We start from the raw sequence: 16,458 nt of genomic DNA on the forward strand, positions 1-16,458 counted from the left end.
TGTGTTTTCTTAGCTAGGTTGGGAACCAGGAAGCCCCAGTGATCCTCCTGCTTCTGATCCCCTCAGAGCTGGGTCACAGGTGTACACAGAATTCTCAAGTTACCATGTGAATGCTGGGATCTGAACTCTGGTCTTTTTGATTGCTCAGTGTGTCCTCTTAATAGTTGACCCATCTCACCAGCTTCCCGTAACCCTGACCTCTCCCTCTGTTTGGTACAGGTCTCCTGTCCCAGGCTGGCCTTGAGCTCACTGACTTGCTGAGGATGACCTTGGACTTCACCTGTCCCTATCTCCCAAATGCTGGGATCACAGGTACATGTTATCATATCCAGTTCCTTTTCTTCTTTTAGCAATGTTTCTGCAAAGGAGATGTGTTGTTTGGGTGTGAAATGCCTCCCACAGGCCCGTGTATTTGAACACCTAGTTCTCACCTGGGGCATTGTTTTGGGAAGGTTGCAGCTTCAGGAGGTACGTCCTCCTTGGAGGCAGTAGGACACTGTGGGATGGACATAGAGGATCATAGCATGGCCTCACTTTCTAACCTGTCTCTGTTTCCTGATCCACAGAGAAGTGAGCAAGCCATCCTGTATTCCGCTGCTGTAGCTACGAGCTGTTCCTACTGCCGCGATGGACTGGGAGCCCACACAAATGGTTCCTTCCTCCAGTTGTTTCTATCAGGCATTTTGACATAGCAACAGCTGAGGTGACTAATACAACAGAAGCTTTCAATTTAACAAAGTCCAACTTATTGGCTGTGGAGATGGTGAATGCACTGGGTTTCTTTGTACATCTTAATAAAACTTACCAGGAACCTGCTGTCTTCAGCTACTAAGAAACACACTAGTCTGTCCCACTTCAGAGGCTTGGGAACACCTTGTCATATTCCAGCCCTAGGGATCCGAATTGACTTCTCTCCCTATGGGCATCTTGCTGCTCTGCTACTCCAAACACACAGCTGTGCTTCCTGCGCCATCTGAGCAGGAAGTTGTAGGCATCTGTCCTGGTTTTATTTCTTATGCTGTTAGTCTCTACTATCACCCAGTTCAGAAGCCCCTACCGTAGGGAATGGTGCTGCCCATGGTAGGCCGAGTCTTCCCATAATTACCTTAATTAAGACAGGTCCCCACAGTCATGCTCTCAGGTCAGTCCAAAGTAAGCAACCCCTCACTGAGACTCTCTTCCCAGGTGACAACTCTAGGTTGTATCAAGTTGATATTTAATGCTGACCTTCATGATCTCTAAAGATGACTTGGCCACATGGTGTGTGTTTGAAGGTCAGGTGATCAAATCCCACATGATTTGGGGGAGGCTTCTGCCTTGATGATATTGCTACACTGCAGTGGCCTGGGTCAAGTGAACTGCTTAGGGTACTTTCTATTGTGTAGGATACAGCACAGGGCCTTGCGGCTCTCTTTGGATTTTACAGTTATTGGATACATGATATCAAGTGACCCACAGGGATGTCACTTTTCAATGAGGCCCAGTGTATTAAGTGTAAACTGGCCCCCATAATCTCATAGGGAGTGGCACTATCAAGAAGCACGGCTTTGTTGGTGTGGGTGTGGCCTTTTTAAAGTCACTGTACGGGTGGGCTTTAAGATTTTCTATGCTCAGGATACCACCCAATGTCACAGTCAACTTCCTGTTGCCTGCAAGATGTAGCGTTTTCAGCTCCAGTATTCCATCTGCCTGCATGCCACCATGCTTCCTGTCATGACGATAATGAGCCAGAGCTTTGAACCTATAAGTGGTCCCCTTCAATTACGTGTTTTCTTTGAAAGAGTTGCCGTAGTCATGGTGTCCTTTCACATCAAAGGAAAACTAAGACACCCAGACAAGAAGAGGCCCAGGCTACTGTGCAACCTTCTTAGCTGTGTGAGTGTTTCTGAGTATCAGAGTCACGATGTGCAAGGTGCCTGCAGGAGGTAGGAAGTTCTGTGGGGGCCATTCCGGCTCCTGCAGGGACTTCACAGTCAACCACCTTAGTCTATGAAGCTGAGCCCTGCCATCCCCCACGGATACTTTCTCAGATCCTGGATTGCCCCTAGGCTTTACAGAACATATGGCCATGTGACACCAACTGGCCACATGACCTGAACTGTACGTATAAATGAGCTATGAAATGACCCATGATTCGATGGGTTGGGGGACACAGGTGTGCTTCAGCATTTCGTAGAGGCAGTGGATGCAGGGCAGGCCTGATAACCACCAACTCTGTGTTAGTCACTTCACTCATTCCCGAAACAAATGTTTCACAAAAGCAACCTAAGGAAGAAAAGGTTCATTTGGACAGTCCCGTCATAGTGAGGAAGGCAGCTCGCAGCGCTGCACGCACAGTTACAAAGCAGATTGAGATGAATGCCGGTGCTCAGCTTTCCTGCTTTCTATCCATCCCGATACCCCAGTCTATGAGATGGTGCCACCTACATTTAGGGTGAGCCTTTGCACCTCAACTAACCCAATCTAGAAAATCCCCAACAAATATGCCCTAAAGTTTGTTTCCATGGTGATTCTAAATCCCATTAGGTTGACAGTCAAGACTGACCATTACGTACTTCAAAGCTCCATGGAGTTCCATAAAGAGCTCCCATGATGCCAGTGGCTTGTTCCTGCTTCTTTGGCAGCCCCTCCCAGCAGCACCTGTCCTTCATATGTCATTTCCTGGTACCCAGTCACTGAGAAAGAAAAAGTCTTTCCCTGGCTTCCAGTAGCTTTGCATGGCACGTCAGCCCAATCCCAAAGTGAGAGGGAAACCTGCAGCCTCCTGTCGGGAATGGGAGGAAGGCTACACCCCAGCAGGTGAGGCTCAGCACAGTAACCCTGGTTGCTCTACTTGACCTGGAAGGAGAGATCAGGGTTATAGGTTATATGGCTGTAGGCCCATATTTCTGTATGGCACAAAAGCCATAGGCCCAGTCTGAGCTGATCACCTAGCTCTGCAGACAAGCCTAACAATAGCAAGGATGTACTTGTTAGAAATGTAGATCTCCTGAGGAGAGGTGTTGACTGAAACTGGTCAGGATGTTTGGTGCTTCCTTCCTTTGTAATTTGGAGGATGTCTTATAGAGATGCTAATTCATGGCCTACCTGACTCCTAGATGTGACCTGAGCCCAGGCACCTGATTGCCTAGGAGGCAGCCTAATGTGTTCCCACTCTATTGATGTGAGGATATATAAGCTGTTTGAAGAATAAATGAGAAATCTTTTTTGGAGAGAGATCTTGCCCTTCCATGATGACCGTGTAAGCTATGTCTGATTATTCCTCGCTACTCCATTCCAGTCTAGTTAGGGAATCTGTGTTGGACCCACATGGGCTCCGACGGGTGGCCAGTCGGTCATGATGCTCAAAGAACTGAAAGGCAAGCATTTGAAAAAGGTGGTAGCAGGAGGCTGAGGAAAGGGCTGGACCTCTCCCAGGGTCTCCCAGGATGCAGAGCACAGGATGTGAAGAGGCATATGTTCCTTATAGATGTTGGTCACAGAAATAAACCTCTGGGCTGAATGGAGGTCCATGGTGGATGAGAGGACCTAGTCAGTGGCCGCCAGCCAGCCTTTCCCCCGGATGTCCCTGTCAGTCCCCAAAGGGTTTGAGAATGGTATGGTACAGTACATGAGTATCCACTCATCGAGGTCCATCTGCTAGGTTCCCTGCCTGGCACACACTGCTGGGTGATGTTGGAGTACTGCCATCATGGGGGTACCCCTCTGCTGCCACTGGCACCAAAGCAAACCTGAATATGAACGGGCTCTTCTGACCCAGGGTACCTTCACAGCCTGCTTGACTCCCTGCTGTGTGTCACAGGGCTTTCTTCTGTGCAGGAACTCGGCACAGGCAGGGCCATAAAGCAGAGTGCAAGCTCAGAGAACTGCCATCTTTCACAGGCTCCCCCTCCCTGGTCTGAGGACACTGAGGAGCCGGAACAATATCCTCTGAACCCGTCCATGTGCTCGTGTCCCTGTAGCCACTGCTCATGGTCCTGGCAATCCAGGGGTTGACGCATCAATGATATTCTTGTTCCCCAGTGAAAGTCCACCAGTGACTGGCAGATTGAACCCAAGGCTTTTGCACGTAGCAGGCAAGCACTTTGCTACCAAGTTATATCCTAGCCCTTTGCCAGTAGCATTTGTCTCCCTGTCCCCACTAGTCAAGGTCCTCTTGATCAAGACCTCTGCCAATAGGTGCTACACTAACTCCCAGTACCCTGGAGGCTGAGGTGACCATAGGTCCACTTTGAGGTACTCCTGTGAGAGAATCTCCAGGCTGTAAGGGGCTGATTGTTTACGGGCTGGTGCAGCTGCCCTGACCAGGGGAGACAGGCTGTGGTTCCACAACAGAAAGTCTAGAACATAGATGATGACCTGCAGCTCTGGTCCCAGTGATTAACATCAGTGGAAAGATTCTACTGCCCAATCCACGCTGGACCGCCGAGGGCCCAGACCCTTCGGGAATGAAGGCTTAGGTCACCCACCAGGTAAAGGGCCACAATCAGCCAAGGCACAGGCTGAAGGAAAGACACATGCAGGAAGATGGTTATAAATACCAGCCAGACCATGTGACCGGTTGCAGCTCTGAGCCTGTGAGGGCTATGGAATCCTTCCCTATGCTGTGAGCAAGTAGGACGGAATGATGACTCCTCCTTCCCCTCCTCTAGACCGCTGCACCTAGTATTTATGATTTCCTAGATGCTACCTTTCTCTCGCAGGATTTACCGCTCCAGCTGCAGCTCAGCCAGAAGGGGGATGGGTACCATCCCTGCCCTCTCTGTGGGGGTGGGGATGCACACCTGGCTGTGCAGTCCCAGCTGTCCGTTAGGTGAAAGTGGAACTTTGCTTTGCTTTATCCAGAAGTTTCACCAAAGGGTTCCGTTTATGTAAGAAACCCAGAAGAGCCGGGTTCTTAGAGAAGGAAGTGGCTTCATGGAGCTAGGGGGGAATAAAGGGAGGAGTGGGTGCTAATGGGGAGATTGGGGCCTGTGTGCTGGGAATATTCTAACATCACATAATGGTGATTGTCTAGTGGAGTTACTGAAAAGGACGGAGCTGTTATGTTTGCTAAGAACGAATCAGATCCCATGTCATTTACATGCAATGAAGTATTTTCTTTTCATAGAGAAGTATCTGTGGATGCCGGGAGAGATGGGGTCTGCATGGTACCACCTTCTCTGAGCTGAAAGTGGCAGCCTTGAGTGTGGAAGTGAAGGGGCGGCCATCTTCTTTAGGTCTCACGTTTGTTTTGGCCTGCCCACCTAGAACCCATCCCTGAAGTCTTGGGTACTGGCCTCCTCCTGTGCTATTCATAGGTCAGAGCTGGACAATTGTCTGCCATAAGTTAATCCAGATTGCCTGGGAGCCCAGAGTCATAGGGGACCTCCTGTTTCCCACTTGTCATCCCCTGGGATCCCAACTGGTCACTGTGTACTGTGCCCAGTCAGGACATGTTCCATGAGCTCCTGGCCCCCAAGTCTAGCAGGGCTCTCTGTCTTGGCCCTAACTCCTCCCCATGAAGTGCCTGGGTGGCATCTGTCCCCAGCTCTGGTTACTAGAATGTGACCATTCTCTATCTTCTTCTTGTTTGATTCTTGCATAAACAAGGAAATTCCTCAAGCTGCCTTTTCTCTTCTTGCTTCTTCGACGGCATAGCCAGCTCCATGGGCCCTAGTCTCATGCTCTCTGTGCTCTCTTCCCGTCCTCATCCTCTCCCATCTCATCTGCAGACTACAGCAGAAGCCCGAGGTCAGCAGAGACCCCATCCAGTCCTAGCAGCCTCTATAGACACGCCTCTGTACAACCTGCACACACTGTGGTAAAGTGCACAACACTGCACCGTCTAAATGACAGCTCGGCGGTGTTCACCTCCTGCTTGCATCTTTCCCAATGAAACACGGACTCTCTGTCCCTCCTCAGCACCCATCATCCCACCCTGCTTTCTGTTTCTGTGGATCTGAGGTCTCCAGGGACCTCAGGAGTGGGATCCTATATCATGTCTCTGTGGTAGACTTCTTTCCCTGAGCAGTGTCTGGAACATTCTTTGCTCCACACCTTCCCCCTTGCCTGTGCAGGCCATCATTTCTGCTCACCTTCCCCCGGAAGTCTTCTTCCACACTTACTGGTCCGTCCATCCCTCACCTAATCTATCTATGTAACAGTATGACCATTTTGAGCTGGCATTAGTAGCCAGCATGGTGATCTTGCCCAGACTGTGTTTCTATCCCCCAATTAGTACTGTAGATCCTGCCTCTCAGGGATCTGAGGAAAAGCCTGCAACCAACCAGATACTAAAGACTGTGTTGGTGTGGGTGTGTGTTCATTCATATATCCATGCCTGCATGTTCGTGTGCACACATATGTGTTTCTGTGCTCCATACATGTGTATATGCATGTATGTGTGCAGGCATTTATAGATGTGTGCATATCTTCATACATGTATACATTCCTGCCTGGTTTCATGTGTATGTGCCCAGGCACATGTATATTTATACCTGTGTGCAAACCTGTCTGCATGTTTGCAGGGTATGTATGTGTAGGTATGTGTGTGTGCACCTTTTTACATGTGTGCATACATGTGGGTAGGTAGGCACATGTGTGTGCACTGTACTGTCCTTGTTTTGCACTGCACCGTGGCTGGTGTGCACGTGGATGTACGTGCATGTACATGCTGATGAACGGCCAGAGGCAATGACAGGAGCCAGTAGTTGGAGAAAGCGTCACTACTCCCCACCCCCTAAGCCCCGCCAGTGGCCTTGTAGTCATTGCTGACCCCTTCACCAAAGGAATGCATAGCAGCAGCCATGATGGCTGGGGGAAAGCAGGAAAAACTAGAAACTCCTGCCTGTCAGCAGGCAGCGGGTCCTGATAGAATAAGAGTCATAGCCCACAAGTCAGCCCCCAGCCTTGCCTCCTTCACCTGGCCGCTCTCATCTTAGAGTCACCCCTAGGACAGATGAGGCCTCTGAAGGTTTCGTTGTTTCAGTCTATGAAATAAAACCGAGGGTAGACAAAATGACCGAGACACTCGTGACACATTTGCTACGATGCCTAAACATGAGAGTCACATGCATACAACAGAGACACAAAAGATGTAGACAGTTCATCTTGGTCTGCTTCCTGAAGCTATAACAAGATTCCAAGGGCGGGTATTTTATAATAGAAAAGGGTTCGTTTAGATCACTCTTCCACTTGTGAAAACATAGGGTTTCCTGCAGCTGCCTTTCTGTTTCTCCCTCTTTCTCCTTTAAGGATGAAATCAGCTCCAGTGGGTTTAAATGCCACGGAATGCCAAGGGGTCTCCAGTTTTCCACTGGAATTTCAGTGGCTGCCTCCTATTTGCTCAGTCAACTCCTGGATGACCAGTGTGTCCTGGCTGTGTCTCATCAGGTATGCAGGAGAGTACCCACAGTGAGATAGGATGCTGGGGGACTCAGGACAAGCTGCCTCCCTTCACAACCACATATGCAAGCCGAGGTTGAGACTGGCATTAATGCTTCTGAGGTGGGTGCCTCCAGGGACAGAGCCACCTCTGCAAGGCCTCAGCCCTGCCATTCTGGGGACTGAACTTCCAGAACACCGTCTTGTGGGGACACACTCAGATCACCTTCAAGCCAGAACACATTGGAAGCAAGTCTAAGCTAAGGAATCTGGGGATGGGGCACATTCCATTATAGGGTATGTCAAATGCAGATGAGTCCCTGGGTAGCAGTCACCCAGGTTCACCTCAGTCTAGGACAAGTGTCAAGCCCTGTCTTGGCCCATTTTTTCCTCACTATATCGAAACTTCTGAAGCTGGGGAAAGTGTGAAGAAAAGACCATTTGTATAGGTTCAAAGCATGATGGCTGTCTCAGCTTGGCTTTGGTGATGACCTCGTGATGATGGTGTCACCATGGCTGTAGGTGTAAGAGAGTGGGGAGGGGTCAGAGTTGCTTTGTTTGTGTGTAAGCAAGAATGTACACGTTGGTGTGTGTTGGGTGCCTGTTTGTGTGAATGCCTGTAGAGGTCAGAGGTCAGTCTCTGCTGTCATTCCTCAGGAGACAGTCACCTTGTGTTTTGAGACAGGGTGCCTTACTGCAACCCAGAAGTTGAAGATAAGACCAGATCGTCTGTCCAGCGAGCCCCAGGGCTCCACCTGTCTCCCCAGCTCTGGGATTACAAGCATGGAACACTGTGCCTGGTTTCCTATGTGGCCATCAGATACAAAACTCAGGCCTGCGTGCTTGTGGGACAAGCACTTTACCTAATATGGCTTATCTTGGATTGTTGTTGTTGTTATTTTTGCTTTGTTTGTTGTTTTTTTGTGTGTGTGTCCTCTTTGGTAACTAACTGGGGCCCTTGCATACTATTTAATCTATTTAATCTCTCCCTAGAATGTTGTCTCCAGAGATCTGGTCTCTCACTCACTACTGCTGACTCTTTTTTTTTTTCCCCTTAGTTTTTCGAGACAGGGTTTCTCTGTAGCTTTTGGAGCTTGTCCTGGAACTAGCTCTTGTAGACCAGGCTGGCCTTGAACTCAGAGATTCACCTGCCTCTGCCTCCTGAGTGGTGGAATTAAAGGCGTGCGCCACCACTGCGGCTACAACTACCGACTCTTAAAGGACCCAGGGCCTCTGACAGAGCCACACTGAAGACCAAGCCTCTAACACAGGAAGCTTTGGGGGTGATTCAAGCCATACCCAAGCCACAGAACCCCAATCCATTCCTCCTATGAAAAAGTCTTATTGAGGATCAATGAGTTAGCAGAGCTGCTGAAGGTCAAGGTTCATCTGACATCACTGTTTGAGAGACTTCTGAGGCCTCCTCCCTCCATTTTAACCCAATTTCCAGATTACATATCCATGTGGGTACCAGTATTCTGCCAGTGTCTCAAAGCCCTCCCTGGGACCTGCAGAACACACTGTCTTTGTCTTTTTCTTTCCCTTACCTCTTGCACTCTCTCCCCTCCTCTGTCCCTGCTCTTTTCTCCCTCTTCCCCCCCCATCTCTGTCTCTCTCCTTTCTCCCTCATCTGTTTGTCTCCATCCCTCTTCTCTCTCTTTCTCTCTCTCTTTCTTTCTTTTCTGCTCTCTCCTTTTCCCATTCCCCTCCTCTCTTGTCTGTTTTCCTCTCCTTTTCTTTCCCCTCCTCCTCCCTGTTCTCCCTCCCTCCTCTCCTCCTCCCTTTTCCTCCCCTCTTCCACTTCTTCCTCCTCCCTTCCCCCCCCCAGGTATCTCCCACCTTAGGAGCCCTCAGCTCAGTGAACAGCTCAGGTCCTTGGTTGCTTCAGGCTTCGCTGGCTTCCTGCTGCTGATGCCGCCGGGAGCCTCTTGCTTCACCTGGGTGAGATCACGTCCTGTTTTCAAGTATTGGAAGTAGACAGGCACGTGTGGCCTGCTCCTGTCATCACCGTCTGAAAAGAAGCACAGGCAGGACTGACTGAGCGTTGGCTAAAAGTTGTACCCAGGAGTTTTCTCCAGTGTCGTGCCATCTTTTTTCCCTTGTAAACCCACCCACGGTATGAGGAAAGCTGAAGCCACCTAACTGTCCCATTAAAACCTCCTTGTTACCCAGTTGGGCCAACTTCATTATTATGGTGTTGCTAAGAGATGGCCTTCTAACTCCATCCTTCTCTGTACATTTATTAGTTGACATTCTGTTTCAAAACAAACAAAAACAAAACAAAAAAACCCACCCCCAGTTTTTTCTTGCCCACAGCAAAGTGAATAATAAATGACCTTTAAGATGAAATCTGTCACTGCCATTTACCCTGGTGTCCCTAGTGTGGCAAGTGGGTGCCGTCCCTTGAACCTGGCTGCTGTGTCATGTTGACAAGTGCCCAGCGCCTCCAAGTGCTGACATGCTTTCTGACATAAGATGGTTGTCTCGGGGCTTAATGCCTGGTAGTGGAATGGCCCTCACGCTAAAGAAAATGGTAATTTTAGAGGATCTGTGAGAAGGCTTACCAGTCCTGATGGCCTGAGCTCAACCCCTGGAACCTACAAGTGGAAAAAGAGAATTTAACCCTGAAAGCTGTGCTCTGTCCTCTCTATACACACGTTTGTGCGTGCATGCACTTGTGCACACACACATCACACACACAATTTTTTTTTTTTTGAGACAGGGTTTCTCTATGTAGAAACTCACTCTGTAGACCAGGCTGTCCTGGAACTCAGAGAGGTCCACCTGCCTCTGCCTCTCAAGTGCTGAGATTAAAGGTGTGCGCCACTGTGACTGGCTCAAAATGCAATTTTTAAAAAGGGAGCTGGCTCAGCTGTTAAAGTACTTGCATGGCAAGCCTGAGACATCCAGACCTCACAGTGCTGCTGGATGGGCGCAGTAGTCCGCCAGTAATTTTACCCGAAGAAGGAGAGGTAAGATGGCTGGTGAGACTAGTTCCACCTGTGAGCACTGGTTTCATAGAGAGACCCTGCCTCGGATGATACCTAACATCAACATTACATTCAATCTCCACATGTATACACACACACAAACACACATGCATACACACACATGTACACACACACAATGCTAAATGTGAGAAAAATAAGTTCTATAGCTCTAAAGAGAAATATCTTTGGACACTGTGAGTGTGTGTGAGTGTGTGTGTGTGTGTGTGTGTGTGTGTGTATCTGTGCATGTGGAGGCTAGAGGTCCATGGGTTTCTCCTTAATGGCTTTCCTCTTCCTTTTTTTTTTTTTTTAAATGGGTCTCTTACTGGACGTGGAGTTCACTGATCAGCCAGCCTCAGGGATCCTCCTGTTTGGGCCTCCCCAGCACTGGGATTACATCTCTGACTGTTGCATTGGTGCTGGGCATCAAACTCAGGTCCTCATGTTTGTGCAAGTACTTTGCTGACTGGCCACTTCCCTAGCCCAGGCATGGGATTTTATAGGCTATCACTAGTATTTATATGCAGTTGGGATAAAAATAAATTTAGGCACACTCATCTAAGGCATGCTACAGATACCTGTTTCGGAAAGAGCCACTGTACCAACCCTTTGAAAGAAGTACTCAAACAACCAGAGACACAAGTTCAGGAAGGTGATGGAGGCATCTAGAAGGATGGAACCTGGACAAGATGCCATTCACAGTACAACGAAACTGAAAGTTTCTAGAGATCAAGTGTTTTTTTTTTTGCTTTAACTTATTTATTTTATATTGATAAATGTTTTGCCTCTCTATATGTATTTGCACCATGTATGTTCTAGTGCCCTTGGTGGCCAGAAGAGGGATTGGATCTCCTGGGGCTGGAATTACAGATGGTGGTGAGCCACCATGCGGATACTGGGAAGCAAACCCTGGTCCTCTGTAAGAGCAGCTGGTGCTCTTAGCTGCTGAGCTGTCTGTCCAACCCCAGTCAAGTCTATTTTTTTAGATGTTAAGTCAACTTTGCATTCCAAGGACAAACATCACTGTATAGGTTGGTTTGGATTGGCTGAATTTTCTTTTAGAATTCTTGCATCCACATCCACGAGACACAAAAGACTGTGGTTCATCTGGTTTTGGCATCTGAGCAACGTTGGTTCATAAAGAGAGTTGGGAAGGTTGCATCCTTTTCAAGGTTTTCTGGATAAGTTTGTATAGGTTGGTTTTATTTTTTCATTAACCATTTAGAGAATTCGCTGACGTGGGCTACACAGACTCGGAGTTTTCTTTGTTGGAAGGTTTTACCCTTACTTTCTCCTACTGTGATAAAAACCATGACCAAAAGCAACTTGGGGAGGAAAGTGTTCATTTCATCTTACAGTTTACAATCTATCATGGAGAGAAGTCAGGGCAGAACTCAAGGAAGCAGGAACTGGGGCAAAGGCTATGGAGGAAAGCTGCTCCCTGGCTTGCTCCCTGTGGTTCAACATGCTTTCTTATACAACACAGAACCACATGTTCAGGGGTAGTGGCACCCCACACAGTGGGCTGGGCTCTCCCACATCAATCACTAATTAAGAAATGCCCTACAGCAAGTGGTGGTGTACACCTTTATTCCCAGCACCAGGGGAAGCAGAGGCAGGTAGATCTCAGTGAGTTCAAGGCTAGCCTGGTCTGCATAGTGAGTTCCAGGACAACTAGAGCTATATAGTGAGACCCTATCTCAAAAAGCAAAACAAAACAAACAAGCAAAAAAAAAAAAAGGAAGGAGGGAGGGAGGAAAAGAAGAAAGGAAGAAAGTGTCCTACAGACTTGCCAACAGGCCAGTTTGATGGAGGCATTTTCTCAGCTGAGGTTCTCTCTTCCCAGGAGACTCTAGCTTGTGTCAGGCTGACAATAAAAAATAAATAAATAAATAAAATAAAATAAAAAACCCTAATAAGCACAGCCACAAATTTAACCTACTGAGTAGATATGGGGCTATTATGCTTAACAATTTCTTCTTGTGTAAAGCTTGCTAGTGTGTGTCTTTCAAGAAATCTACCTACCCCAGCTAAGCTGAGGCACTAATGGCCTGAAGTTGCTCTCTGTTGTCTAGATGTGTGTCTACTGCTATCTGCAAGACCTGATCTTCTCTCATTCATTCCTGCTTTGGTAGCTAGTGGATTTTCTTTTGCTTTTTTTCCCCCTTAATCAATCTGACTTTTGTCAATTTTATTTACCTTCTCAAAGACTGTGTTTGGTTTCTCATTTCTCTCTGTGTATTTTTTGGCTTGTTAATGGCCCCATGTCTCTAGTTTGTCCACTTCTATTGGATTATTGAATTTAATTTGCTTTTTTTTTCTTCTTACGTTTCTTAAGGAAATTGTGGCATCTGACTAGAAATTTTTATTTTTATAAATGTGTGTATATGTATGTGTGTAGGTGTAAGAATGCTATCTATAGTCTGTGTGTGTTGGTCATAGGTCAACCTTGGGTATTGATCCTTGTGGTGATATTTTGTTTGTGTTTAACAAATAAAGCTTGCCTGAAGATCAATGTGCAAAGCTAAGCCACTAGAGGCCTGGTGGTAGTGGCACACCCCCTTAATCCCAAGATCTCTGTGAGTTCAAGGCCACCTTGGGCTACACTAAATTGACCCATTCTCAAAGAGAAACAGAGTCAGGTGGTGGTTGGCCACATCTTCAATCCCAGCACCAGAGAGGTGAAGATGGGAAGTAATTGGCTGGGCAGAGAGCGGAATATAAGGCGGAAGGACTCAGGAGCTCAGATGCAGTCTGAGGCAGCAGTCTGAAGCAATTAAGTCTGAGGATGCAGTCTGAGGATGCAGTCGTCTGAGAACAGGATTGTTCGTTTGGTCTGAGCATTGGTACAGGTAAGAACTCTAGTGTCTGACTGCTAGGCCAAGCAGTGGTTTAATTAATAGTTTCTGTGTTCTTATTTCGAGTCTGGGAACACCTTCCCCAACAATTGTTCCCCTCTGAAACCTCTTGAGCAGGGCTTCCATAGTCTACATTGCTCTCAGCTTTCCAAGCTCCTACTGGAATAACCCATTAATCCCAGTTTACAGTGTTGAGTCACTTTCTTAGTCCAAAGTCGCAAAGTCTTCCACATTCCTCAAAAAACAAAAACAAAAATCCCTAGCGTGGTCAAGCCTGTCACAGCAATATGTCACTCCCTGGTACCAATTTCTGACTTAGTTACTTTTCTATTGCCATGGGGGAAGAAAACAATGGCCATGGCAATTTATAAAAGAAAGCATTTAATTCAGGGACTCACAGTTCCAGAGGGTTAGAGTTTATGACTATCATGGCAAGGAGCATAGCAGCAGGCAAATACACTGGAGAGGATACAAAAGCACGAGAGAGAGAGAGAGAGAGAGAGAGAGAGAGAGAGAGAGTTGGGGGGTGGGGAGAAACACCTCCTCTAGCAAGGACACACGTCTTAATCCTTCCCAAACAATTCCACCAACTTTGAACCAAATATTCAAATATATAAACCTATGGGTCCATTCTCATTCAAACTCCTATGTGGACTGCCTGCCTGTAATTCCAGCCACAGAGCAGATACAGAATCCCCAGAGCAAAGCAGTTAGCTAGATTTGCCATATCAGCAAGGTCTGGGCTTGATTGAGAGACCCTGTCTCAGTGGATGAGGTGAGAGTAAGGTTGAGGATAATTCCTGTTTAACCTTGGGCCTCCACATGCTTGTGCACACATGTGCGTGTGTACTCATGCATTCACATATGCAAAAACATGCGAGCACAGACAAATGGGAAGGTAGGGTGTCACGTGGCTTCCTCCTGGCCTCATTGTTAGTATGACATAATTTGCTCTGAGATGTGCTATTAACCTAACACTGTAGCTATTTTTATTCAGTTCCTTGTTTATTAAAAAAATAGTACTTATTTTATTTTATGTGTATGAGTATTTTGCCTATATGTTTGCATGCTTACTACATGTGTAAAGTACCCATAGAGGCCTGAAGAGGGCATCAGACCCCTTGGAACTGGAGTTACACATGCATGCTAGCTGTGTTGTGGGTTCTGGGGATTGAGCCTGAGTCCTCTACAAGAGCAGCCAGAGCTCGGAACTGCAGAGCCATCATCTTCCCAGCCCCTGCCTAGTTTCTTATGCCTTAAAAACATTCAGTTGAACACAACATTGATGCTATGATAAAATACCAGCTTATGATTAATAGCAGCTTAAGGAAGGAAGGATTTGTTCTTAGTTTACAGGGTTAGATGTCCATAATGGTGGGAAAGTCATGGCAGCAGGAGGAAGAAAGCTAAGAGATCACATCTCAAACACACACATACACACACACACAGAGAGAGAGAGAGAGAGAGAGAGAGAGAGAGAGAGAGAGAGAGAGAGAGGACGCAGAGCTTGGACTGGAAGTGGGGTAAACCCTCAAAGCCTACCCTTTAATGATAGACTTCCCCTAGAAAAGATGCACCTCCTACACCTCCCCAGACAGCGCCACCTACTGGAGACCATGTGTTCAAATACCTGAGCCTATAAAGGACATAGTTAAAAATAAAAGACACAGATGAAATTTGCCATCTCTAGTCACTGGTTTTTTCATTACTGTGACAAAGGACCCCATGGAAGTAGCTTCAGAGGAGAAGGGTTTCCTAGCTCGCTGAAGTTCCGGGGATGCAGTCTGTCTGTCACGGTGTGGAAGGAGCTTTCAGCTATTTCAGTGCGGTGTGATGGGGCTTGTCACATCAGAGAGAAAGAAGGGGCTAGTCATAAATCTGAAAATCTGCCCCCCAGAAACCCACTTCCTTCAACTAGTCCCTGTATCTCAAAGGTTCTACAACTTCCATAAACAGTAGCACCAGCTGGAGACCAAGTGTTCCCACCCATGAGTCCATGAGGGACATTTCCCCTTTAAACAGTAATACTTCCCCCGCAGGCCTCTAAGGCTCATTCAAGGCCAGCTCACAATGGAAAATGAATCAAGTTTTTAACGTCTCTCTAGTTTTACTGTTCGAAGTCTAGCATCTCCTCTGACACTCCAGCCAATCTCTTAACTGTGAAGTCGTGTAAAATGAAATTTTAAAAAGCTACAGACCGTTAGAAATAATATCTCAGTTTCAGTTTCAAATGCACAGAAAACACTGGACTCTTACGGTTGCCTGCTATTCTAGCTCCCTCTGCCCCCAAAACTAGAGGTTTAGAGTAGAAAACTGCTAACAACTGGCCATGCTTACAAGGTCACACATCTGATAAACTTTAAAGCAAACACGGTGTAAAACATAGAGCCTGTGCATGGCTTTTGTTGAGAAAAAGACAAATCAAGTGTCAGAAGGAAAGATAAGTCCGAGATGACGCAGAAGGCTGTACTTTCTGATCATTCCAGAAGGGATGAAGGGTCATGTGTTGGGGTTTACAAAGATGATTCTCTGCTGCACTCAGTGTGCTCGGCATCCCATGCTGACACCCAGCCTCGTCATGTTGCAAAATAAACTGCCCAGACTTTACTTCTCTGTCTCCAGTGCTCTTATTATGAAACGAGGGTGCTCTTATTATAAAGTAAGGATCAGGCTTGGCGGTGGTGGCACACACCTTTAATCCCAGCACTTGGGAGGCAGAGGCAGGTGGATCTCTATGAGTTCAAGGCCAGCCTGGTCTACAAGAGCTAGTTCCAGGACAGGCACCAAAGCAACAGAGAAACCTTGTCTCAAAAAAACCAATAAATAAATAAATAAATAAATAAAGTAAGGATCACTATTTCTGACACGTGTTTCCAATACACAATGGCACAGAGTAAACATATGAATTCCAAAGGGAAGGGTAGGGATAAAACAAGGGAAGACTGAAGCAGAGCAAGACAGAAGTCCAGAGTGAAAACTGCCAACTCAAGTAGCTCCATGTCTGGTGTCTAGGACTAATGATGGAGCCATGTGGGGTCCAAAAGCCTTGGATGGCCCTGCTTTTCCAGCTCCTCTCACTTTGCCTGACTCCATTCGGTACCTGCAGCTTTCCTTAGTAAATGCCCCGGGGTTCTGGAATCTCTAGCATCCTGAAGTCTCTAATGCAATCTAGACTTCATCTTTACAGGGTCTCATAATGGCCTCTAAGGTCCTCCTTGCCGAGAATCCAACCCTACCGAACGTAC

The 16,458-nt window shown here is 47.3% G+C and overlaps 1 protein-coding gene across 1 annotated transcript in view; it reads left to right on the forward strand.

Annotated features, from left to right (window-relative positions):
• Positions 1-1,903: 1,903 nt before the first annotated feature.
• Ascl2 (achaete-scute family bHLH transcription factor 2) overlaps positions 1,904-16,458 on the forward strand; it is a 31,355-nt gene continuing 16,800 nt past the window's right edge. Inside the window, exons 1-2 of the mRNA XM_041666526.1 lie at positions 1,904-1,925; positions 9,194-9,306. Of these exons, the coding sequence (XP_041522460.1) occupies positions 1,904-1,925; positions 9,194-9,306 (135 nt within the window). The remainder of the gene's footprint in view (positions 1,926-9,193; positions 9,307-16,458) is intronic.

This window comes from Microtus oregoni, unplaced genomic scaffold (genome assembly GCF_018167655.1).
Source record: "Microtus oregoni isolate MIOR12 unplaced genomic scaffold, Mior012 000016F_ref0000370, whole genome shotgun sequence".
In the NCBI taxonomy this organism is placed as follows: domain Eukaryota; kingdom Metazoa; phylum Chordata; class Mammalia; order Rodentia; family Cricetidae; genus Microtus; species Microtus oregoni.